General features: G+C 44.6%; 1 protein-coding gene across 2 annotated transcripts in view; it reads left to right on the forward strand.

Annotated features, from left to right (window-relative positions):
• The window catches only part of SH2D4A (SH2 domain containing 4A), a 71,050-nt gene that overhangs the window by 43,731 nt on the left and 2,002 nt on the right, over positions 1-25,317 (forward strand). The window contains exons 8-10 of one of the 2 annotated variants that reach the window (XR_009698830.1): positions 4,393-4,523; positions 20,427-20,694; positions 25,094-25,135. Coding sequence is in view for 1 of the 2 variants with exons in the window: in XM_061177607.1 (XP_061033590.1) it covers positions 4,393-4,523; positions 25,094-25,314 (352 nt within the window). In the remaining variant the exon portion in view is untranslated. Of the gene's footprint in view, positions 1-4,392; positions 4,524-20,426; positions 20,695-25,093; positions 25,315-25,317 lie in introns of those variants that run through there. The other variant, XM_061177607.1, reaches the window with a different exon arrangement.

Here is a 25,317-nt window from a genome sequence, read left to right on the forward strand (position 1 = left end):
ATCAGCTATATGTATACATATATCCCTATATCCCCTCCCTCTTGAGCCTCACTCCCACCCTCCCTATCGCACCCCTCTAGGTCATCACAAAGCATCGAGCTGATCTCCCTGTGCTATGCAGCAGCTGGAAATGTTTCTTTTTTAAATGAAGACTTTATTTGGCCATGGTGGTCCCTTTGTCTCCTAGGCTGTGGGGGGAATTAGGCAGAACAATTTGTTTTGGAAAATTCCTGAATAAAAATACAGTGCAAACCCACAGCCAGCATCATTCTCAATGGTGAAAAACTGAAACCATTTCCACTAAGATCAGGAACAAGACAAAGTTGCCCACTCTCGCCACTATTATTCAACATAGTTTTGGAAGTTTTAGCCACAGCAATCAGAGAAGAAAAAGAAATAAAAGGAACCCAAATTGGAAAAGAAGAAGTAAAACTGTCACTGTTTGCAGATGACATAATATTATACATAGAGAATCCTAAAGATGCTACCGGAAAACTACTAGAGCTAATCAATGAATTTGGTAAAGTAGCAGGATACAAAATTAATGCACAGAAATCTCTTGCATTCCTATACACTAATGATGAAAAATCTGAAAGAGAAATTAAGGAAACACTCCCATTTACCATTGCAACAAAAAGCATAAAATACCTAGGAGTAAACCTACCTAAGCAGACAAAAGACCTGTATGCAGAAAACTATAAGACACTGATGAAAGAAATTAAAGATGATACAAATAGATGGAGAGATATACCATGTTCTTGAATTGGAAGAATCAACATTGTGAAAATGACTATACTACTCAAAGAAACCTACAGATTTAATGCAATCCCTATCAAACCACCAATGGCATTTTTCACAGAACTAGAACAAAAAATTTCACAATTTGTATGGAAACACAAAAGACCCCGAATAGCTAAAGCAATCTTGAGAAAGGAAAATGGAGCTGGAGGAATCAGGCTCCCTGACTTCAGACTATACTACAAAGCTACAGTAATCAAGACAGTATGGTACTGGCACAAAAACAGAAATATAGATCAATGGAACAGGATAGAAAGCCCAGAGATAAACCCATGCACATATGGTCACCTTATCTTTGATAAAGGAAGCAAGAATATACAATGGAGAAAAGACAGCCTTTTCAACAGGTGGTGCTGGGAAAACTGGACAGGTACATGTAAAAGAATGAAATTAGAACACTCCCTAACACCATACACAAAAATAAACTCCAGATGGATTAAAGACCTAAATGTAAGGCCAGACACTATCAAACTCTTAGAGGAAAACATAGGCAGAACACTCTATGGCATAAATCACAGCAAGATCCTTTTTGACCCACCTCCTAGAGAAATGGAAATAAAAACAAAAATAAACAAATGGGACCTAATGAAACTTAAAAGCTTTTGCACAGCAAAGGAAACCATAAACAAGATGAAAAGACAACCCTCAGAATGGGAGAAAATATTTGCAAATGAAGCAACTGACAAAGGATTAATCTCTAAAATATACAAGCAGCTCATGCAGCTCAATATCAAAAAAGCAAACAACCCAATCCAAAAATGGGCAGAGGACCTAAATAGACATTTCTCCAAAGAAGATATATGGATTGCCAACAAACACATGAAAGGATGCTCAACATCACTAATCATTAAAGAAATGCAAATCAAAATTACAAAGAGGTATCACCTCACACTGGTCAGAATGGCAATCATCAAAAAATCTACAAACAATAAACGCTAGAGAGGGTGTGGAAAAAAGGGAACCCTCTTGCACTGTTGGTGGGAAGGTAAATTGATACAGCCACTATGGAGAACAGTATGGAGGTTCCTTAAAAAACTAAAAATAAAACTACCATACGACCCAGCAATCCCACTCCTGGGCATATACCCTGAGAAAACCATCATTCAAAAAGAGACATGTACCACAATGTTCATTGCAGCACTATTTACAATAACCAGGACATGGAAGCAACCTAAGTGTCCATCAGCAGATGAATGGGTAAAGAAGATGTGGCACATATATACAATGGAATATTACTCAGCCATAAAAAGAAACAAAATTGAGTTATTTGTAGTGAGGTGGATGGACCTAGAATCTGTCATACAGAGTGAAGTAAGTCAGAAAGAGAAAAGCAAATACCGTATGCTAACACACATATATAGAATCTAAAAAAAAAAAATGGTTCTGAAGAACCTATGGGCAGGACAGGAATAAAGATGCAGACGTAGAGAGTGGACTTGAGGACACGGGGAGAGGGAAGGGTAAGCTGGGACGAAGTGAGAGAGTGGCATGGACATATATACACTACCAAATGTAAAATAGCTAGCTAGTGGGAAGCAGCCGCCTAGCACAGGGCGATCAGCTCGGTGCTTTGTGTCCACCTAGAGGGGTGGGATAGGGAGGGTGGGAGGGAGACGCAAGAGGGAGGGGATACGGGGATATATGTATACATATAGCTGATTTACTTTGTTATACAGCAGAAACTAAAACAACATTGTAAAGCAATTATACGCCAATAAAGATGTTAAAAGAAAAAAGAAAAATGCAGCGATATCACAGCAGAAACCCCCATCCCTTATGTTCACTAATTATAAAATTATTTTCTCCTGGTTATTGCTATTATATGAGTTTTTCATATTCTGGTGTGTAGGAAGATGATATTTAAAATAACCAAGAGAAATCAAATATTGATTTAATGAAACACAACTGTCTAAAGCCTTTTCCTCTGAAATAAAAACTAAAAATGCTTCTCTGTCAGGAGTATGGAAAAATAAAAAACAAAGATCTCCTTTTGTGTGGGTCAGTAGTTATCTTCAGGGCTTTTTCCTGATGGGGATTATGTCCTCAGAGGAAGCAGGAGGTGGACCATTTCCTCTGCTATGATTGTACTTACTCAGTTGAAAGGTTCCATCTGGGGACTTAGGGACCAGCACTAACTGACTATGTTCTACAGAGTGACAGTTTGGGGAACGATCTTTTCCTTATGACAACAAGAGAGGCCCTTCAACGTTGTGACTGGGGCATGGAGTGTGAGCTCCTGTGCAGGCGCCTCCCACACCCGAGCCTGTCACTGTGTCGGGCCGCAGGTCCCCGCAGGCTATGTGCCTCTCCAGGCTCCTCCAAGGGTGGAATACGGCTTGTCATACACCCGCGTCCACAGTATTTTTAGAGCACAGCTTATGTGACTGACAGCAATGAAGGTGCCTTTTAATGAGGGTTTTAAGACGATGTTTTAAGCTCCAGTAGCTCATTTTTTCCAACTTAAGCCACTTGCATGAAGTGCTTTTTGTGAGGTGGCCAGACCGGATGGTTTCAGGGCTGGGACTTCAAACAGTGATGACCGAGGTCAGCTAGGAGCCAGCCCAGGGAAAGACAGACACAGGCTGTCCTTGGAGTTTCTGCTTGACCTCCAACGATTTCCCGAAGAAAAGAACCTAATCTGAAGGCCGGGAGGAGAACTTAACATGTAATCTCATGTGTGTGCAGTGTCTGCTCCCTTGGAAAGTCAAGTATTATAAGCTGTTTTCTCCAAAATGCTATGTACGTATGTACATGCATATACATCACGTGTATATATATGGACATCTGACATGTATGTCACAAGTAACTCCTGGTAGCATGTGTTACCATAAAAAGCATAAAGAAGATGATTTACATGGCAGGATATTCCGGTAGCTCATCCAAACTCGTTGTTGTTTTTACATTGAATTCTGCTCAGAATTTGTGGGCCTAGAACTTGGGAATACATTTGTTACACTGCAGTATTAGTTTTTGTAGTGGAAATTGACTTAAGTTCTGCTACTGAATTTATTTCAAAACCATTCTGCTGCCTGTATCTTTCTCTTAAGCTATCTTCAAACACTTCTCTTTCTTTTACTTTTTATTTCTGAGACTGCCTTTTAGCAGAACTCTTCAAAGTATGGGAGAGAAGGAAGCAAGTCAGAGAGGTCAGTGGAAACAGAAAGATGAGGAAATTGAGTGATGGAAGTGTTAGGGAGAAAGTTTATTCTATTGCATCTGGTTTCCTCCTTTTGCAAGTACATGCTCTCCAGGAAAATATGGCTGGGGGTGTATTTCACTTATTAATGCTCATTTTGTCAAATTTTAATTAATGGAGCTTCTCATTCATATTAAAAATGAATTAAAATCTGTGTGTCGGCACAGCAGCAGCTCATGGCTAGCCTGCAGGACTGGAAGGGCAGGTGACAGATCTGCTCCCTTCTCTTCCCTGCCCTGGAGGAACCGTGTGACAGCCGTGCGCAGGGTCGCGCCCCGTGAGCTCAGCTTCGAGGCCAGGTCTTCAGACGTGTTATATTCTCCGCGTGCGTGTGTGACTTTTGAAAGCATTATTTTCCAACCAGTTGAATCTAACTTGAAACCCTTCATGAATGTCAGAAACCAGGCAGCGGCGAGGCCGGCGTCCCGCTCGGCCCAGGGGGACATCGTGCGCTGGTTCCGGGAGGAGCAGCTCCCGCTGCGGGCCGGCTACCTGGGCGCCTCGGACAGCGTCGCGCCATGGTTCCACGGTGAGTGCACGGCTCCGCCCCTGGCGGTGGGTGAGCCGGCTCGGCCTCCAGGCGCGCGGGGTCAGGGCTGCCTTTCACCTGAGCTGCCCCCGAAGAGGCTCTGACCTTGTCCTCGCAGAGCGGCTTTCCCCGGCTTTCTCAGGGAGCTGCAGTCTCACGACCAGAGGCGCACGCCACAGTGGCTGCCAGCACGGAGGGTGGTTCATCACCCCAGACGGACACCACGGGGTGGAGGGAAGGCAGGCCCCTTGGGACACCCCCCAGATGGCAGCGCTGTCATCCACCCCCCACCCAGGGAGGGGCCGGTGTGGCCTCTGTGCGTGGTCGGAAGGTCACGGGCTGAGTGACCTTGAGCAGATCATCGTTCTCCGCAGCGAGTCCGTTTATCTGAGCCTCGCTTTCCTCATCTGTTAAGTGAAGGGGTGGGACTTTGTGATCTTCAACTTAAAAGCTGATCCGTGTGGTTAAGGCTGCGAAGTGGGTCTGTTGGGGGCTGAGCAGAGGTCAGCTCGTAAAGCACGTCTTCATTCGACCCTCGAAGCTAGGCTCATTCAAGCCGTCTGTTTACCCAGCGCCCGCCTCACCGACCTCTCCATTTCTTGAACTTCAAGAAAAGGAGGTGGCTTCCTGCCTCGACTGGCTTCCACGAGGCCTGTGGTTGGGTTGGACTCACTGGTTCCGTGGACAGCAAAAGCTTTTTTTTTTTTTTTTGGTTGCACGGTGCGGCACGCCGGATCTTAGTTCCCCGATCAGGGATTGAACCCGTGCCCCTTGCAGTGGAAGCGCGGAGGGTTAACCGCTGGACCAGCAGGGAAGTCCCAACAAAAGCTTTAAGACAGAGATCACGCCCTCTCATGGAGCACACTTGTCCTAACGGGTATCTCGGTTTGAGTTATGTTTAAGGCTACTCTCTTTTCAGTAGGATCGTCTCGCACATAAATAAAGCCACAAAAACAAGCTCCCAAACACACAGCATAGCAAACTCCTCTAAAAAAAACCACGTTATCTGCGGTAGGCTTGTTGCCAAAGGGCTGCCTTTACAGGTACAGCACAGCAGCCTAGTTTTGCTTGAAAGTGCATGTTCTTTGGCGATTTAGGTTTTGTAATTGTCCATCCCCAGAGGAGCCCCCCAGCCCAGCCCTCCCAGGACCAGGTCCTTCCTTTCCATTCTGCTCTGAAGACACTGGGGGAAAGAGTGACAACAGCGTCAAAAGATGAATAGAAAGAACATGGTCAGAGACCCGTCTGTCATGGTCAACTCCGCTGCCCCACATTGCCTGTTTTTTTTCCTTTTTAAGATAAGCAGTGAGGAAATCAGCCACTTTGTAACTTCTGTGTCACTGGGCAGAAGATGCTGTCATCCCTGATTAAAAGAGTGGTAGCTTTTTTAACAGCAGGGTGTGAGAAATTAAAAGTGTTGGTGTTATTAAAAATCCTGATACTTCAACGGGCAGATCTGTTTGAAACAGTTGCTACGAGCTAGGAAGACACAGTCGGACTAAAAATCTAGTTGAGGCTTTGGTTAAAAAATAAGACTCTTGAGTTTTACGTATAATTTATTAATTGTTATTGATTTATTTTCATTTATACAAACATTTATCATAGTTATAAGCAAAGCAAATAATATAATACAATATAATAAGGTAATAATAAATAAATACACAGCCAGTCAATGTAAATCATTTTCTTCAGTTTTAAGAAGACAAAATTTCACATTTCTATCACAAAGAGAAGATGGATCACATCTTATCTTTTTTTTTTAATTTTTATTTATTTATTTATTATTTTTGGCTGTGTTGGGTCTTCGTTTCTGTGCGAGGGCTTTCTCTAGTTGTGGCAAGCGGGGGCCACTCTTCATCGCGGTGCGCGGGCCTCTCACTGTCGCGGCCTCTCTTGTTGCCGGGCACAAGCTCCAGACGCGCAGGCTCAGTAGGTGTGGCTCACGGGTCTAGTTGCTCCGCGGCACGTGGGACCTTCCCAGACCAGGGCTCGAACCCATGTCCCTTGCACTGGCAGGCAGATTCTCAACCACTGTGCCACCAGGGAAGCCCACATCTTATCTTTTTGAGATATAATTTATTTATCAGGAAGCCTGTTTTGAAATAGCGGCATGGAAGCTCTTCTTTATTGGTTTGCCATATTCCATTCATTGTCATGCACTCCGTTAATCACCCTTCCTAAATTACTGTTTTGGCCACCTAATCTTCCACCCCACAGAAGTTTCTATTTCACCCCTTTCTCTTAATTAGCTTTGGGTAAGGATGGGGGTGGGTAGGAGGAGACCAGGGAAGTGAGGGCTGCTGGGCCTCTGGCTTGTGGGGTGGGTAGGAGCTGCACGCTGTTGGTGAGACAGGAACCCAGGAGGATGCGGGGACTTAGGGGAGGGGACTGTGCACTGGTTTGGGATATGATGAGTTTGAATGTTCTTTGGGGCCGTTGTGTGAAAGTATCGATTTGGCAATCAGATTAATGGGTCAACACTGGAGATAATAGATTGGATCGTTAGCCCATAATTAAAAGCATGGAGGGGATGAGACTTTCCAGGGGTGAGTTGGGAAGATGGTAAGAGAGGAAGACCAGGCACAGAAGCTGAGGGAGTGCCAGCCACCACTCAGCGTGGTGGCAGAGAGAAGCAGAGACCCCCCCATCTCTAGCCCAGGCTTGGTGGGTCCAAAACCTGCTGGGCAGGTCAGCCAGAGGGAGAATGGCCAGATTGGTGGCTCAGATCCAGAGGCTGTCCGCCCCCTGGCAGATTCCTTCTTGCTCAGGGAAGGTCAGTCTTTGTCTTGTGAAGGCTTTTAACTGATTAGATGAGGCCCAGCCACACTATGGAGGATTTTCTCTCCTCATTTAAACATGATTTTTCTTTTCTTTCTTTCTTTCTTTTTTTTTTTTTGGCTGTACTGGGTCTTCATTGCTGCCCGTGAGTTTTCTCTAGTTGCAGTGCACAGGCTTCTCATTGCAGCGGCTTCTCTTGTTGTGGAGCACGGGCTCTAGGCACATGGGCTTCAGTAGTTGTGGCTCACGGGCTCAGTAGTTGCTGCTCGCGGCTCTAGAGTTCAGGCTCAGTAGTTGTGGCACGTGGGCTTAGTTGCCCTGTGGCATGTGGGATCTTCCCGGGCCAGGGATCAAACCCATGTCCCCTGCATTGGCAGGCGGATTCTTAACCACTGGACCACCAGGGAAGTCCCTAAACATGATTTTTCTAATTATGAAATATTTTAAACAGGAACAGTACAGAGGGAAATATATCTAGTGCCAGTGATGAAACACGTTATAGCTACTCTCCAGATACAGTGAATGTTAAAAACCATATTTACTTCATATCTGTTTTTATTAAGAAATAAATCCTGACAGAGAATTAAGGCTCCTTTTTTATTCCCTTTTTGATTCTATTTTCTTCTCTCCTTCCCAATGGGTGAACCACTCTTCTGAAGCTGTCCTTTCCATCCATATTTTTATACTCTTATTATATATATGCATACGTGTGTATTTCTATAAAATATATTTTAAAAATATAAAACATAGGTATATGTATGTTTCTATAAAACAGAATATTGTGTTTAGCATTTACATGGGTATCATGTTACAGACATTCTTCTGCAACGTGTGTTTTCTCTCAACATTATGTTATCTGAGTTTTTCTTTGTTTATAAATGTAGACTGGCTCATTCATTTTACCTGTAGTGCAGTATTATATGATATATGTTATTTAAATATTTATAATACACACGCTATAAAACACATAATGTTTTATTTGTGTTTAACGATGATATATTTTTTATTACACACACATATCATTATTCATTCATCCCTTCTCCTACATTTGGTACATTTATTTTGCTATTGAAGAAAATGATGTGGTATGCACCCTGAACATGTCTCATTGTAGACATTCATGATAATTTCTTCAGGGTATACATCTAGAAGTGGAAATGCTGGGAGGTAGGGTATGTGCATCTTTAATTATATTAAATATTGCCAAATGCCCTCCAAAGTGATTATACAAAGTTATACTCCCACCAGCTGTACTTGAGAGTTTTTCTTCCTATATACTTGACATACATGGTATTGCCAGACTTCTTTGTTAATCTAACAGCCTGCGGTGGAACCACCTTATTTTAATTAGCATTGATTTGTTGTCCAGTTAGCCTGTTTTTATTAGTTTATAAAGAATTTATTTTTCCAATTCTTACATTAACTTCCATGAAAAACCTTATATTGACTTCTTTATTGGTTAAAAAAATCAAATATTATTCACCATGATTTTTTTTTTAATGTACTATTTTTTTTAACATCTTTATTGGAGTATAATTGCTTTATGTTGTTGTTAGTTGCTGCCGTATAACAAAGTGAATCAGCTATACATATACATATATCCCCATATCCCCTCCCTCTTGCGTCTCCCACCCACCCTCCCTATCCCACCCCTCTAGGTGGTCACAAAGCACCAAGCCGATGGCCCTGTGCTATGCTGCTGCTTCCCACTAGCTATCTGTTTTACATTTGGTAGTGTATATATTGTCAGTGCCACTCTCTCACTTCGTCTCAGCTTACCCCTCACCCTCCCCATGTCCTCAAGTCCATTCTCTATGTCTGAGTCTTTACTCCTGTCCTGCCCATAGGTTCTTCAGAACCTTTTTTTTTTTTTTTAGAGTCCATATATATGTGTTAGCATACGGTATTTGTTTTTCTCTTTCTGACTTACTTCTCTCTGTAGGACAGACTCTAGGTCCATCCACCTCACTACAAATAACTCAATTTCGTTTCTTTTTATGGCTGAGTACTATTCCGTTGTATATATGTGCCACATCTTCTTTATCCATTCATCTGTCGATGGACATTTAGGTTGCTTCCATGTCCTGGCTATTGTAAATAGTGCTGCAATGAACATTGTGGTACATGTCTCTTTTTGAATGATGGTTTTCTCAGGGTATATATCCAGTAGTGGGATTGCTGGGTCATATGGTAGTTCTATTTTTAGTTTTTTAAGGAACCTCCATACTGTTCTCCATAGTGGCTGTATCAATTTACCTTCCCACCAACAGTGCAAGAGGGTTCCCTTTTCTCCACACCCTCTCTAGCATTTATTGTTTGTAGATTTTTTTGATGATGGCCATTCTGACCGGCATGAGGTGATACCTCTTTGTAGTTTTGATTTGCATTTCTCTAATAATTAGTGATGTTGAGCGTCTTTTCATGTGCCTCTTGGCCATCTGTATGTCTTCTTTGGTGAAATGTCTATTTAGGTCTTCTGCCCATTTTTTAATTGAGTTGTTTGTTTTTTTGATATTGAGCTCCATGAGCTGTTTATATATTTTGGAGATTAATCCTTTGTCCATTGTTTCATTTGCAAATATTTTCTCCCATTCTGAGGGTTGTCTTTTCGTCTTGATTATGTTTTCCTTTGCTGTGCAAAAGCTTTTAAGTTTCATTAGGTCCCATTTGTTTATTTTTGTTTTTATTTCCATTTCTCTAGGAGGTGGGTCAAAAAAGATCTTGCTGTGGTTTATGTCAAAGAGTGTTTTTCCTATGTTTTCCTCTAAGAGTTTTATAGTGTCTGGCCTTACATTTAAGTCTTTAATCCATATAGAGTTTATTTTTGTGTGTGGTGTTAGGGAGTGTTCTAATTTCATACTTTTACATGTACCTGTCCAGTTTTCCCAGCACCACTTATTGAAGAGGCTGTCTTTTCTCCACTGTATATGCTTGCCTCCTTTATCAAAGATAAGGTGACCATATGTGCGTGGGTTTATCTCTGGGCTTTTTATGCTATACCGTTGATCTATATTTCTGTTTTTGTACCAGTACCATACTGTCTTGATTACTAGAGCTTTGTAGTATAGTTTGAAGTCAGGGAGCCTGATTCTTCCAGCTCCATTTTTCTTTCTCAGGGTTGCTTTGGCTATGTGGAGTCTTTTGTGTTTCCCTACGAATTGTAAAATTTTTTGTTCTAATTGTGTGAAGAATGCCATTGGTAGTTTGATAGGGATTGCTTTGGGTAGTATAGTCATTTTCACAATATTGATTCTTCCAGTCCAAGAACATGGTGTATTTCTCCATTTGTTTATGTCATCTTTGATTTCTTTCATCAGTGTTCTATAGTTTTCCGAGTACAGTCTTTCGCCTCCTTAGGTAGGTTTACTTCTAGGTATTTTCTTCTTTTTGTTATGATGGTAAATGGGATTGTTTCCTTAATTTCTCTTTCTGATTTTTTGTTGTTCGTGTATAGGAATGCCAGAGATTTCTGTGCATTAATTTTGTATCCTGAAACCTTACCAAATTCATTGATTACTTCTAGTAGTTTTCTGGTTGCATCTTTAGGACTTTCTATGTATAGTATCATGTCATCTGCAAACAGTGAGAGTTTTACTTCTTCTTTTCCAATTTGTATTCCTTTTATTTCTTTTTCTTCTCTGACTGCCATGGCTAGGACTTCCAAAACTATGTTGAATAAGAGTGGCGAGAATGAACATCCTTCTCTTGTTCCTGATCTTAGTGGAAATGCTTTCAGTTTTTCACTATTGAGTATGATGTTTGCTGTGGGTTTGTCATATATGGCTTTTATTATGTTGAAGTAGGTTCCCTCTATGCCCATTTCTGGAGAGTTTTTATCATAAATGGGTGTTGAATTTTGTCAAAAGCTTTTTCTGTATCTATTGAAATGATCATATGGTTTTTATTCCTTAATTTGTTGATATGGTGTATCACATTGATTGATTTGCATATATTGAAGAATCCTTGCATCCCTGGGATAAATCCCACTTGATCATGGTGTATTATCCTTTTAATATGTTGTTGGATTCTGTTTGCTAGTATTTTGTTCAGGATTTTTGCTTCTATGTTCATCAGTGATATTGGTCTATAATTTTCTTTTTGTGATGTCTTTTTCTGGTTTTGGTATCAGGGTGATGATGGCTTCATAGAATGGATTTGGGAGTGTTTCTCCCTCTGGAAATTTTTGGAAGAGTTTGAGAAGGATCAATGTTAGCTCTTCTCTAAGTGTTTGATAGAATTTGCCTGTGAAGCCATCTGGTCCTGGAATTTTGTTTGTTGGAAGATTTTTAATTACAGTTTCAATTTCATTACTTGTGATAGGTCTGTTTATATTTTCTAATTCTTCCTGGTTCCGTCTTGGAAAATTGTACCTTTCCAAGAATTTGTCCATTTCTTCGTGGTTGTCCATTTTAATGGCATATAGTTGTTTGTACTAGTCTCTTATAATCCTTTTTATTTCTGTGCTGTCAGTTGTGATTTCTCCTTTTTCATTTCTAATGTTATTGATTTCAGTCCTCTCCCTTTTTTTCTCAATGAGTCTGGCTAAGGGTTTATCAATTTTGTTTATCTTCTCAAAGAACCAGCTTTTAGTTTTATTGATCTTTGCTATTGTTTTCTTCATTTCTATTTCATTTATTTCTGCTCTGATCTTTATGATTTCTTTCCTTCTACCAACTTTGGGTTTTCTTTGTTCTTCTTTCTGTAGTTGCTTTAGGTGTAGGGTTAGATTGTTTATTTGAGATTTTTCTTATTTCCTGAGGTGAGATTGAATTGATATAACTTCTCTCTTAGAACTGTTTTTTCTGTGTCCCATAGGTTTTGGGTCATTGTGTTTTCGTTGTCATTTGTTTCTATGTATTTTTTTATTTGTTCGATTTCTTCAGTGATCTCTTGGTTATTTAGTAGTGCAGTGTTTAGCCTCCATGTGTTTGTGGTTTTTACAGTTTTTTTCGTACTGTAATTGATTTCCAATCTCATAGGCACTGTGGTCAGAAAAGATGCTTGATACGATTTCAATTTTCTTAAATTTACTGAGGCTTGATTTGTGACCCAAGATGTGATCTATCCTGGAGAATGGTCTGTGTACACTTGAGAAGAAAGTGTATTCTGCCACTCTTGGGTGGAATGTTCTATAAATATCAATTAAATCTCTCTGGTCTATTGTGTCATTAAAGCTTGTGTTTCCTTATTTATTTTCTGTTTGGATGATCTGTCCGTTGGGTAAGTGGGTTGTTAAAGTCCCCTACTATTATTGTGTTACTGTCGATTTCCCCTTTCATGGTTGTTAGCATTTGCCTTATGTATTGAGGTGCTCCTAAGTTGGGTGCATAAACATTTATAGTTGTTATATCTTCTTCTTGGATTAATCCCTTGATCATTATGTAGTGTCCTTCCTTATGTCTTGTAGCAGTCTTTATTTTCAAGTCTATTTTATCTGATACGAGTATTGCTACTTCAGCTTTCTTTTGATTTTCATTTGCATGGAATATCTTTTTCCATCCCTTCACTTTCAGTTTGTATGTGTCCCTAGGTCTGAAGTGGGTCTCTTGTAGACAGCATATATATGGGCTTGTTTTTGTATCCATTCAGCCAGTCTATGTCTTTTGGTTGGGGCATTTAATCCATTTACATTCAAGGTTATTATCAATATGTATGTTCCTATTACCATTTTCTTAATTGTTTTGGGTTTGGTTTTGTGGGTCTTTTTCTTCTCTTGTGTTTCCTGCCTAGAGAAGTTTCTTTAGCATTTGTTGTTAGTTTGGTGGTGCTGAATTGTCTTAGCTTTTGCTTGTCTGAAAAGCTTTTGATTTCTCCATCGAATCTGAATGAGATCCTTGCTGGGTAGAGTAATCTTGGTTGTAGGTTTTTCTCTTTCATCATTTTAGGTATATCCTGCCACTGCCTTCTGGCCTTCAGAGTTTCTACTAAAAAATCAGCTGATAACCTTATGGGGATTCCTTTAAATGTTATTTTTTGTTTTTCCCTTGCTGCTGTTAATATTTTTTCTTTGAATTTAATTTTTGTTAGTTTGATTAATATGTGTCTTGGTGTGTGTCTCCTAGGGTTTATCCTATATGGGACTCTCTGTGCTTCCTGGACTTGGGTGACTATTTCCTTTCCCATGTTAGGGAAGTTTTCGACTATAATCTCTTCAAATATTTTCTCAGACCCTTTCTTTTTCTCTTCTTCTTCTGGGACCCATATAATTCAAATGTTAGTGCATTTAGTGTTGTCCCAGTGGTCTCTGAGATTGTTTTCAATTCTTTTCATTCTTTTTTCTTTATTCTTCTCCTCAGCAGATATTTCCACCATTTTGTCTTCCAGCTCACTTATTTGTTCTTCTGCTTCAGTTATTCTGTTATTGATTCCTTCTAGTGTATTTTTCATTTCACTGATTGTATTGCTCATCTCTGTTTGTTTGTTCTTTAGTTCTTCTAGATCTTTGTTAAACATTTCTTGTATTTTCTCAATCCGTGCCTCCATTCTATTTCCGAGATTCTGGATCATCTTTATTATCAGTACTCTGAATTCTTTTTCAGGTAGATTGCCTATTTCCTCTTTATTTTTTTGGTCTTGTAGGTTTTTACCTTGCTCCTTCATCTGTGACATATTTTTTTGCCATCTCATTTTTTTTTTTCCTTTTTTTTATGACTGGGATTGTGTTCCTGTCTTACTGGTTGTTTGACCTGAGGCTTCCAACACTGCAGTTTGTAAGCTGTTTGGTAGAGCTGGGTCTTGGTGCTAAGATGAGGATCTCCGGAAGACCTCACTCTGATGAATATTCCCTGGGGTCTGAGGTTCTCTGTTAGTTCAGTGGTTCAGACTCGGAGCTCCCACCCCAGGAGCTTCAGCCCAACCCCCAGCTCATGACCCAAGATCCTGCAAGCTGCACCGGGTGGCAAAAAAACAAAACAAAACAATGTAAAAAATAAAATTAGACTAGGAAACTAACAGCTATGTTAGAAAAAATATAAAAATTAAAATATAGATGAAGCAACAACCAGAAGGTAAAACAGAACCACAATAGTGAAAAAGAGGACGAGAAAAAAAACAAAAGGTGGAAAAGGCCTTGGTTGTGGAGGGTGGTGCCTAAGCAAGGGCGAGGTTTGGGCAGTGGGCGGGGCCTATGCTCAGGACGCACAGGGCTGGAAAAGGTGGGGGGTAGGGGGTGGGGCTTAGACTCACTGGAACATAAGGGACTCAGGTGTGCCCCCCACCCCTGCTCTCAGTGGGCGGGGGACCCCGCCTGGGTGCCTAGCAGGCTTCCTGGGCTCAAAGGGGCAGGGCAAACAGCCCCCTCTCCTGCTCCTCCCATCCTGGAGGGCCCCTCCCACCTGCCTCTCCTGATCTCCCCGGCCTCCCTCCTATGTCCCCAGGACCCACGTGGTCTGGAGTGGGCTTTAGAGGGTGGGAGATCGGCCTGGGAGCTTAGCAGGCTCCCCAGGCCCCAGTGGGCAGAGCAAACGCCCTGTGATCCTCTCCCACTCCTCTGGTCCTGGAGGGCCCTCCCGCCTGCCTCTCCTGTTCTCTCCCGGCCTCCCTTCTATGTCCCCAGGACCAACCCAGCCCGGAGGGGACCTCTGAGGGCGTAGGACCTGGCCTGAGAGCCAGGCAGACTTCCCCGGCCAACTGGGCAGGGGAAACGCTGGGCCCGCATCCCCCCAATCCAAGCCTCCGAGGGTCCCTCTAGGTGTGGGAACCCCTGCCCCCTTTCAGCCACCCCTCAGGGGCACCGGTCCTGTCCAGCCTCCATTTCTCCTGCCCTCTCAGTCCCTCCACGTCCTACCGGTTCGCTTGGGGGTTCCCCTCATCTCCTCGGGCATCAGGGCAGGTGCCCTAGTTGTGGAGAGATGCAAAGTCTGCGTCTTCCCACACCGCCATCTTGACTCCACCCTGTAATTTATTTTTATATATGATATGTGGTATAGAGGCTTGATTTATCCTTTTTCATACGAGTGGCCAGTTGTCCCAACATCATTCCTTAAATAGTCCTTCCCTTCTCCACTGATTTGTAATGTCAAGTTTTGAAACTCTCGTTGGGATTTTTAATGGAATTGCATTGAATTTGTAGATTAATTTGGAGAGGTAATTGCTATCTTTATATTATCATATCTTTCCACCCGTGAACATGGTAAATGTCTTCTTATATTTCTTTTTAAATCATTAAATAAATTCCCCATACATGACATGCACTTTAAAAAAAGCAAACCAGACTTTAGTTCTACGTACTTATAATTTTTGTTTCTATTTTGAAAGAGATTTTTTAAAGTATATCATTGGTGGTGTAAAGAAGTTATGTTTTTATATATTGATCTTGAGTCCAGTAACACTGTTGAACTCTTATTAATTCTACTGTCAGAGTATTCTGTTGGAGCTGTAATATTTCGAGGGCTAACATGGGCCAAGCATTGCACTGTGCTCTTGAAGAAGGTAACTTTCATTCCCACTCCATAGAAGAAGAACCCAGGAACTAAGATGGTAGGTTCTTTCCCCACCTGTGGTGGCAGAGGCAGCATTCACACCCAGATCTATTTGACTTGAAAGCCGCAGTGTATCTGCACTAGGACAAGTGAGAACACCCATGTGGTGCTTTTTATTACCTGTGAAGTTTAAATCAGTGAACAGTAATACCACAGAGATTTGCTTCTCTGATAAATGAACGAGGTCACTCAGTCTCACAGTCAGTGGTGAAATGGGAGTGTCAAAGAGACCTCATTCAGCTATGTCTTGCCCCATCCCTGCCTCTGAGAATAAGGGAAAAGCATGCTTTTGTCTGGACACTGTTTTGCTCACTTCCAGGTGGGATTCCAAGAAGCAGTTATTTGACATACAAATGTTCCAAGGCCACAGGGTTTGGAGTAACAGAAGTGCAATCTTATTATGATTGTGGTAGTAGTTACCCAACTGTATGCATTTGTCAGAATTGATCTATGGCACACTTAAAATTGGTGAATTTTATTGTATGTAAATGATATCTCAAACTGATTTTAAAAAATTTAATGCCCCAAAGCAGCACAGAGTTTTCTTAGCCCCTAGCTCGGAAAGGTAGTATGGTGCAGGCTTAGTACCAGACTCCAAGATGGATCACTGGGTTTCAGTTGTGTTTTCTCCTCTGTAAATGGGTGTAATATCTACACCACAGCATTGTTTTTTAAGTAAGTCAGCTGACATGCATGAAGTGCTTAGGGCCTGGTGCAGTGTTTCTGTTGTCACCAGAACCGATCAGCTTCCTATTGGAAGTTCGCCCCTCCTGTCCTCCCTGCCTTTCTGTTCCTCATCATCCTCACCCCACCACAAAGTATTGTCTTGAGTAGCAGCATCACATACAAGGAAGAGGCAGCACTTCAACAAAATAGATCTTAATTACTGCCAAGACCGTCCTACGCTGTTTCCTCAAGTATTTACTTAGGGCCTGTCCTTTAAAAGCCTAGAGCCCAGGAGGTCACCCCAGAAGGCGACAGTAATTTGGAAGGACAAACGGACAGCCACCCCACAATCAGGGAATAAAGTTGTGTGGAAAGTTCAGCATAACAAGCAGTTAGGGTTGAGCGTGGGGTTAGGAGGGAGGCTATGGTGAGGTGGCAGTGAGTCCCAGGGTCACTGAAGCAGTGTCTTCTCTTTTCTAGATTTATAATTTTCTGAGTAGTATAGTGTAGTAGTGTAGTAGTGTAGTTGTTGTCTATTTGGTTTTGTTTCCTTAAGAGGGATTGTTTTCTTCTCTATTCCTCACTGCTTATCTCCTCGCATGCTTGTGTTCAGATCAGGACTGTCTTGACCCTCGAATATGATCCTTGTTTTTATTCATTTCATTCTTGCGTGTGGCCACCCTATTACAGCGCCTTTTGGTCTGGACCGTTTGTGCAGTTGGTGATAAGTGTCAGGGAGACTTCCTGGCCAAACTTAACACCCCTCTGAGCAAAGTCATTTCACTCATTCTGTCTCCTGCTGTGAGTCTCTAACGTGGGTAGATATGTAATTAATTGTACCACTTCTTGGAGAAAAGGGCCAAGGAATAAATAAAACTGAAGTTTGAAGGTCCATCCAGAAACCCACAGACCCATTTCTTCATTCCGTCCATTTTCCTACTCCTGTTAAATATGCAACAGTGTCAGGAGCTTAGGAACCAGCAGGAACTAGGAGTGGAAAGGTGGGAAAAAGATAGAAGTAAATGTATAAACAGATTTCTGATTTAGGAAATTTCTAATTACTTCTGTTGTTGTTAGATAATTCACATGCTTGCTTTATGCATCAATAGCTGATCATTATTCCTCTGAAATGTAATTTATGCTTTCTTATCCAAAATTGGAAATGCTTAGACTGTTGATGAAATATTTCCACCTGATTTATTTCTTGTGGATGTCTTTGCTGTTGTGGCGTATGATCGAACCTGCCCTCCAAATGCTTTACATTTTTTTAAAACTTTACATTTTAAGCTACTTAAAAAGCAAATCCTTTTAACATCTATGGGCTACCAACACAGTTCATACTGCAACTATTTTGATTCCTTCCATATTTGCTACACCCTCCAAATTTTCATCCTCCATTGGGGGTAAATCCTGTCCATTTCTGTGGAGGCAGTTATCCTCTGGAACTTAAGTTCCCTAGAGATGATTGTCCAGGAGGAATCCTGTGTCTTTGTCTTCCCAGTGTTACCGAGTCCAAGCTCATACTGCTCGGGGCATGACAGGCCAATACATTGAGAGATGAGGTGTTGGGGCAGAGAAGAGTAACTTTATTCAGAAAGCCAGCAGACAGAGGAGACGGTGGACTAGTGTCCCAAAGAACCATCTTACCCCAGCTAGAATTCAGGCTGCTTTTACACTAAAAGGGGAGGCGGTGTGCTTCGTTATTACAAACTTCTTGGTGTCAGAATCCTTTGTTCTTGCAGCTGTCCACATAGGTAACGTAGGTCAGGTCACAACAAGACAAAGGTTATTCTCTGTTCTGCAACTTTTTATCTCTATGTGAATGGAAAGTGTTATACCTTTAAAGGTCAGAGCCTTGAGAATGGGCTACCCTGTATATTTCAGGCTATAGGCAGCACTCCTTTTTACAAAGGTGCAGAGCCAGCGTGACTAAGCACAGGGCACAGAGCACAAAGGTTAGAGCTAAAGGAATAGGTCCAATATGGAGTCAGGTTTGTTCTTCTCCATTATACCTGCAGTGTGCCATCCAGGCTCCATCAGCACAGTCCTCCAGGGCTGAGTGTATATACCTGGATGGGTTGCATTGAGAAAGTCTCACAGAAGCCTCCCTAGATTTCTTTCAGGCTAAAACCTTAATTAACCTGGAAACTGGCATCCATAAGTGATAATCTGTCCTTCAGCTATTTTGCTGAGGAGTAGAGATTTCTTAATTGGGGGGCCATCAAAATTCTACCCATCTCTCACAAAGGGATTTTTCAAGCTTCTGTCTTAAGCACAAATTACTGATTTGTGTGACTTTCCAAAGTCACCCAAATGTATTCACCCTGCCTCACTTACATCTATGATTCGGCTGCCTCATGAAGTGGAAGAGGCTGTGGTCGGAAGCAGGAGGACGTCGGTGCCTGTGCGAGGCAGTGATCTCGCAGAGGCAGCAGGGAGTGGTGGTTTGAAGCGAGATCTTAGTTCCCTGCCCAGGAACTGAACCTGGGGAGCCCGGATGAAAACCAGGAATCCTAGCCACCACACCCACTGGCTCTTGCCCGCGGTGAAAAATGCATTTCTCACAGAGGCAAAAACTGTAAAAACAGGTACAAAGTTTATTATTAGAGACACAGCACAGCAAGTGGGAGAGCACACAGGGAAACAGTTTGTTCAGTTAAGACAGAAACAAGGCAGAGATGCACACCCGGAGAGAAAGGGTGTGGGCGTCCTCCCTAATAAGGAGGAACGCAGTAAAGAGGCAGTGAAGTCACTTATACAGGGCAGTTCTTCCCGGTCTCTGTTTACCTCTGGCCAATTATCTGGTTTCTTTCTCCGCACCTGCCCTGTCCTAGGACCCTCCCTAACACGTGTGCACAACTTTTTTCCAAGATGGATTCCAGCCCAGAGGCCTATGGGATGGCCTTAGCATCACCTATTATGGGGTGGTGCCCCCTCCTTTTTGACCCCCAAGGAGGCTTTCTGCACATGTGCAGCGTCTCCTTTGCCCCAAGGGTGGGAAATATGTGACCTCTTGATCCTTTACCCAAACAAAGTTTAGCCCCTCTCTGTTCCTGCCAAGACTGTTATCTTCAGGCATCCACAGGAGACAAAGTCTGGCTATTTACACTGTTTCTGTTGTCACTTCCATTTCGGAGAGCAAACAGGAAGCTGATTTTAACTTTCTAACCTAGAACCCATCTATCTCCTGTCTCAGGAAATGCAAACAGAAGACTAGTCTGGCCTGAAGCCCACTTTTTCCTGCCCCCTGAAATGTAAACGGGAGGCCAGTTGTAAATGCCTGGCTTGGGGCCCACCTATCTCCAGCCTCTGCAGGGGAGGGCACGGGGAAACCCTGACCTTGGGAGGGACCAGCAGGGCCTGAGCCACGAGCCCTGGGAGTCACCTCCGTTCAGCATCAAAGCTTCATCTACAACGAGGCATCAGAGCACTTTGTCCAAATTACTCTCTGCAATTCTCCTATGTGCCTGCGTAGTGTTAGTTCAGATTTCTGAAATACCTGAAGATGAAACATAAAGAGGTGAAAGCTACAGTATTTATTCAGATTTGAGAAGAGCTATCTTTTCTTCAGCGAATACTACGCATTGCTTTTTTTCTGGGAGACCCTGGCTTTTCTCATACATTACCCAGGGCTTAGTATGTTATTCCAGTAATGCGGAGAACAGTCCATTAACCCCAAACCCTCTCTTCCTTGAGTTTTTCAAATGATGCAGTTGGGTCCTCACGCTGACGCTGCTGGCCACCGGGGTCAGGGCCTGCCTGAGCTCGGAGCCTCACACTTCCCATCACTGACGCCCACCGCTCCAGGCTTGCGGTTTCCACTGTGGTCTTGGAGGGACCTCGGAGGCAAGAGAGAGGGCAGTGGGTGGGCCCCACCAAGGGGAGTGGCTCTGCTTGGGGGTTTACTTGGGACGCGTTTCTGGAAAGGGGCATTCTACTCTTTAGAGAAGTAGTTTTAAGTCCATGCTTTTGTTGTCAGACTTTTTTGTCGTCACGTGCCTTGTGTCCTGGACTTCCGCTGCCACAGCCAGAGCAGGCTAGACGCTGCTTCTTGAGCCGGTGCGGGGAGGCGGGGCACGTGCACTGGCGACAAGCGCATCTCTGGGGCCTGGCCGCCTGCGCTCAGCTCCCGGTCCCCCACCAACCGGCTGTGTGGCCTCAGCAAGTCGCATGACTCCTGCACTTGACTCTCATCAGTCTGATGCAGATAACGACGTTACCTGCCTCCCAGGGCTGGTCTGAACAAGGTAAAATACATAAAGTACTTAGAACTGTGTGTGACGCATACTCAGGCCTGGTGAGTAAGTGTTAGCCATTAAGGTGATGAAGTGAGAACAAACGATGTAATTTTAACCTTTGAATTATTAAGGAAACATTATGAGTAATACTTTAAGAGCTCTGACCGTTTTTCCTCATCCCTAAGGTGCCTGAGACGTCAAGGGTGAATGTCAGCATCACGGTGCGTCTCCTTCTACACAGAGGACCAGGGCAGGACCCAGAGCCTCTCTGAACGTGCTTCCTTTACATACTGCAGGGTCAGAGAGTGTAAAGTAGGGAGGAGCTCTCTCTCAAGTTTAAGACTCCCCGGGGATAACGTGTACACTCTCAGTCTGCAGGGTTCTGCCTGGAAGAACTGACGTGCCCTCCGGGGACAGGTGTTCCGGATGGGTGTGTGTGATCCTGGCCTCGGGTCAGGCACCTGGTCCAGCCAGCACCCCGGGCCCACCGGAGAGACCTTACGCATGTCAGGAACTCTGCAACACGGGCCTTCCCCTTTGTCCTTGAAGGGCAGTGACAGTGCCTCTTCCTCAGGCCACCGTGAGGATTAAATGAGGGAATGCACACCTGGAGGAGTGCCAGGCAGACACAAAGAACTCTCAGTGCTGTTGTTATTGGGTTATCTTTCGTCTGGTTATTAAACACAGCTTTTCCAGACACTGGAAGCAGGTCACACAGACGTACATGTATCAGCAGAGTTAGACCTAGTGGTGCCTTGGAGAAACCTGAGTGCACCCCCTGTCCCCGTGGTAACAGTTCTCAGACCAGAGGCAGCGGTTGCTAGAAGTGTCCTAGAGAAAGAAGTAAGACAAAATTATTCGTTAGACCTTTTCTGGGCATCCTGAGTGGCAGGTGCTGAGGCTGTGAAAATAAATAAGGAGTGGGAGCTGCCCCCTCGTTGCCCACGAGGAGGTGGGGCAGGGAGAGACGGAGCAGAATGTGCCGTGGTCCCCTCAGAGCTGTGGACGGCGCTTGCCCAGGTGGAGGTCGGGCCAGGTGAGCCCTTGGAGAGGCTGAGTGAGTGCTCAGCGGGGATGGGGCCAGGTGCTCACCGGGCCTGCAGGACCCTGAGCCTCAAATTGCTCAGGGAGAGATGAGCACGCTTCATGCTGTTGGGCTGAATCTTGGAGAATACGGAGGAAGGGCCGGCAAAGGGCATCCCATTTACCTGCCCTCCTTCTGTAGGGGAGTCGCTGTCACTTGGCTTTCCAGTGAGGGTCCTGCGGGGGGGTTCTGAGTTGTTTCAGGTCTCCTGGGGTCCATTTACCGTCTCCTGTGCAAAAACAGTTTTCCTGGGCCTGGCCTGGAGCGCTAAACCTACACTCACAGGGGTTTAGGGCTGTGCTCTCCGATATGGAGCCACTAGCCATGCCTGGCTCTTTACATCAAAATTAATTAAAATTAAAAATTGAGTCCCTCAGTTGCATGTCAGGTGCTCAGTAGCCACACATGACCGGCACAGACAACATTTCCATCATCACAGAAAATTCTGTTGAATAGGACTGTTCTTGAGGGCGCCGGGCGTCACGCAGATGACCAGGACAAGTGGGACCTTTCTCTCTGCTCCCCTCCAAGCCGGGGGTCCAGGCTCTCGGGAGCTTAGCCCCTTCCCCCTGGAGCAATGCCCTCTGCTGTCCCCTGGGCCACCGCCATTCTGCCCCACCTGGCCTGGATTCAGCTCCAAAATAGACCGCTGGGTGAAGAGCTGGTTCATTTCAAAAAACTGGTGAAGCGGAAGGAAGCTTTTATGTATCCATGTCCACTAGCGCGGAGATCCTTCTATGCTCTCAGACAGGTTTGGTTCTTGTGTGAGGAGAGCTGCTGTGAGGGAGGTGGCCTGGAGGTGTCACAGCCTCAGGGACTGGAGGAAGACCACTCACTGCTCCAGAATTAATTTCTTAGAGTCGTGCACGGGGCACGAGTCCGTGGTGATTAATACCTGATGCTGGACTTCGGCATTGCATTCAAGAGCTCCCTTTATGGGCAGACCAAGCTCCCCGCTTGGCAGTGACCTCAGTCAGGCCTCCCTGAAGGCACCCGCTGCCCTCGATGGAATCGTGAGAAATTGTCCATCGACCTGTATCACAGGTGCACCAAGAGAGCGTGCCCTTCAGGCATGGTGACCCTGTTGTAAAGCAAAAAGAACAAAGCCTGGTCCCCGTAGCGTTCGCCTTCTGCACCTGCTGTGGGTACCACTGAGTGGAAGGAGGCCCCATTAGGACCGAGTTCTGGTGTCTCTGGAGATGAGACAGCACCAGGATTTGTGTGTAATGAGGAATAGTTACAGACTGGGAGGCTCTCGGATGGTTTGATTTACAGCTACTATATGACCTGATTTTAGGAGGAATTTGCCTTATTCTGGTTATAATTTTCCAGAATAGTTTTCATTTTAGGAATCCAAATCCATCTTGATGAAATCCAGACATTATACGTTATAACATCTGTTCCATCTGTTGAAGTAATCTGGAATCTCAGAGTCAGCCTGTCAGTAAGTCGGGGAGGGGAGAGAAATCTTCAGAATGAGGCCCTCAGCTCGATTCTGAAGTCAGTGAAAAATACCCCTGGTTTCAGAGACAGACCCAGAGTCTTCAAACCTTGGTCCCCTGCAGGCCCTGGGCAGGCTGGTCACCTGAGGCCTTGGTTCAGCCTCCGGTCGCCCTCCATGGGACCGGGTGTGTGCAGAAGGTAAAACAGGCAGACAGAAGCGGTCGTAGCTGGGGGAGCTCACCTGGGCGTCACTTGGGCACCTGACGCGGACACCCAGCAGCTGACCCAGGGGGCTCCTCGGGGTCACGGTGCCTGCCGTGTCCAGTGGCTCAGTCTCGCCGGGGAAGGGCAGGAAGGTGACTGGAGAGGATGGACAAGGTGCCCCGTGGGGCAGGGACACAGCAGAGCTGGGGCCAGAGGAGAGGCGGCAGGCTCATTTCCTGTCCAGCGCCCCGACTCCCACCCCCATCCTGGCGTCGCCCTGGGGCTGAGCCTGATGCACCGGGACTTGCAGGTGCGGGCCCTGCAGAGGGGACGGGGCAGGAGGCGGGCCGGTCGGCTGGTCTCGGCGGGGGGAGAACAGCAGATTTCCAATCCTCCCTTTATTTAAGGTCTGCTTACAAAAGAGAACATAGAAGCAGTTTTATTTTAGGCTTCACCCTGGATAATTAGGTTTAATTCTCAGTTAACTTTACCACCTTTAGTCATGTTGGACTAAAGGGCTGTGATAATCCATTACCTTTTCACCAGGAGGTTTTCCGGGTTTTCCTGATAACGACACTGAGGATCAGCATGGGAGAAGGCAGGGGGTCCCATCTGCTGACGTGGGAAAGGGCGCAGAGAACGCTGCTCCCCAGGTCAGAGGTCAGCGTCGCTCACCACCCCCACCACCCTGCCAAGGCGTGTCTGTGCCCTTTCTGGCTGTCTCATCACGTTGCTGGTTCATCTGAAGAATTACACTAGGCACGAGAAGGGAAACCGGGAATACGAGTCAAACCTCATGAGTGTGGACTCATTGGGGATAAGGCCGGTCTGAATCAGTGTGAATTCATGAGGCATCCAAACTATACACATGTATACATAGGTGTATAAAACTCATGTGTATATATATGAAGGGTTTCATTCTTTTAAATGTATGTGAAGACATAAATGTTAATAGATAAGCATATATATACACATGTACATGCATATCCCTATATATCTACCTTCATTCCTGTAAGTGAAGCATCATTTAGGAGTAGCCACAGCAGAGGGCACTGGGTAGGCCTGGGCCCATCCTGGTTCTGTCAGTAACTCGCTGACACCCGACAAGGGTGTCCACCTTCGGCACTGAGGCATTTGGGGCTGGATCACTCTTTGTAGTGAGGCTCTTCTGTTCGCGGTGGGAGGCTTAGCATCATCCCAGCCTCAATGCACTGGAGGAAAGTAGCCCCCCCACCCAGGACAGCCAAAAGTGTCCCAGACATTTCCAGACATTGCCCTGGGTGAGAACTACCATTCCAGATCAAGCAGGATCATTCCCAGGCCACAGAGTCCCTGTCAGTCAACTGGGGAGAGCTCACACTCCCAGGACGACCGTCAAGGGTCCGACCACACTCAGAAGCCACCTGACGCCTGTGCTGTTGTCAGTGGGTGTGCGAGTGGAAATGTGTTCTGAGGGATAAACGTTTCAGCTCTCGTTTATGCTATCCATTTGCTTATGTAACCTACCCCGGCCCAGTTACCAAATACCAGACGACGAATGCTACTATACCGTATTCCTAAGAAGTCCAAACTGGACTTAAACTTGCTCAGATTTTTATTAGCTTTATCCACACGGCTGCATTTAGCAGAGGGGAGTTTTGGAAATGACTTGGCTGAAACCCCTCTTCTTTCCCACAGGAATTCTCACACTACAGAGAGCGAATGAGCTTCTGAGCACGTGCGTGCCAGGCAGCTTTCTGATCCGGGTCAGCGAGAAGATCAAGGGCTACGTCCTGTCCTACCTTTCCAAGGACGGCTGCAAACACTTCCTCATAGATGCCTCCACGGACTCGTACAGCTTCCTGGGTGCGGACCAGCTGCAGCATGCCAGCCTGGCTGAGCTGGTGGAGTACCACAAGGTG

The sequence above is a fragment of the Eubalaena glacialis genome, chromosome 20 (genome assembly GCF_028564815.1).
Source record: "Eubalaena glacialis isolate mEubGla1 chromosome 20, mEubGla1.1.hap2.+ XY, whole genome shotgun sequence".
NCBI classification, from domain to species: Eukaryota; Metazoa; Chordata; class Mammalia; order Artiodactyla; family Balaenidae; genus Eubalaena; species Eubalaena glacialis.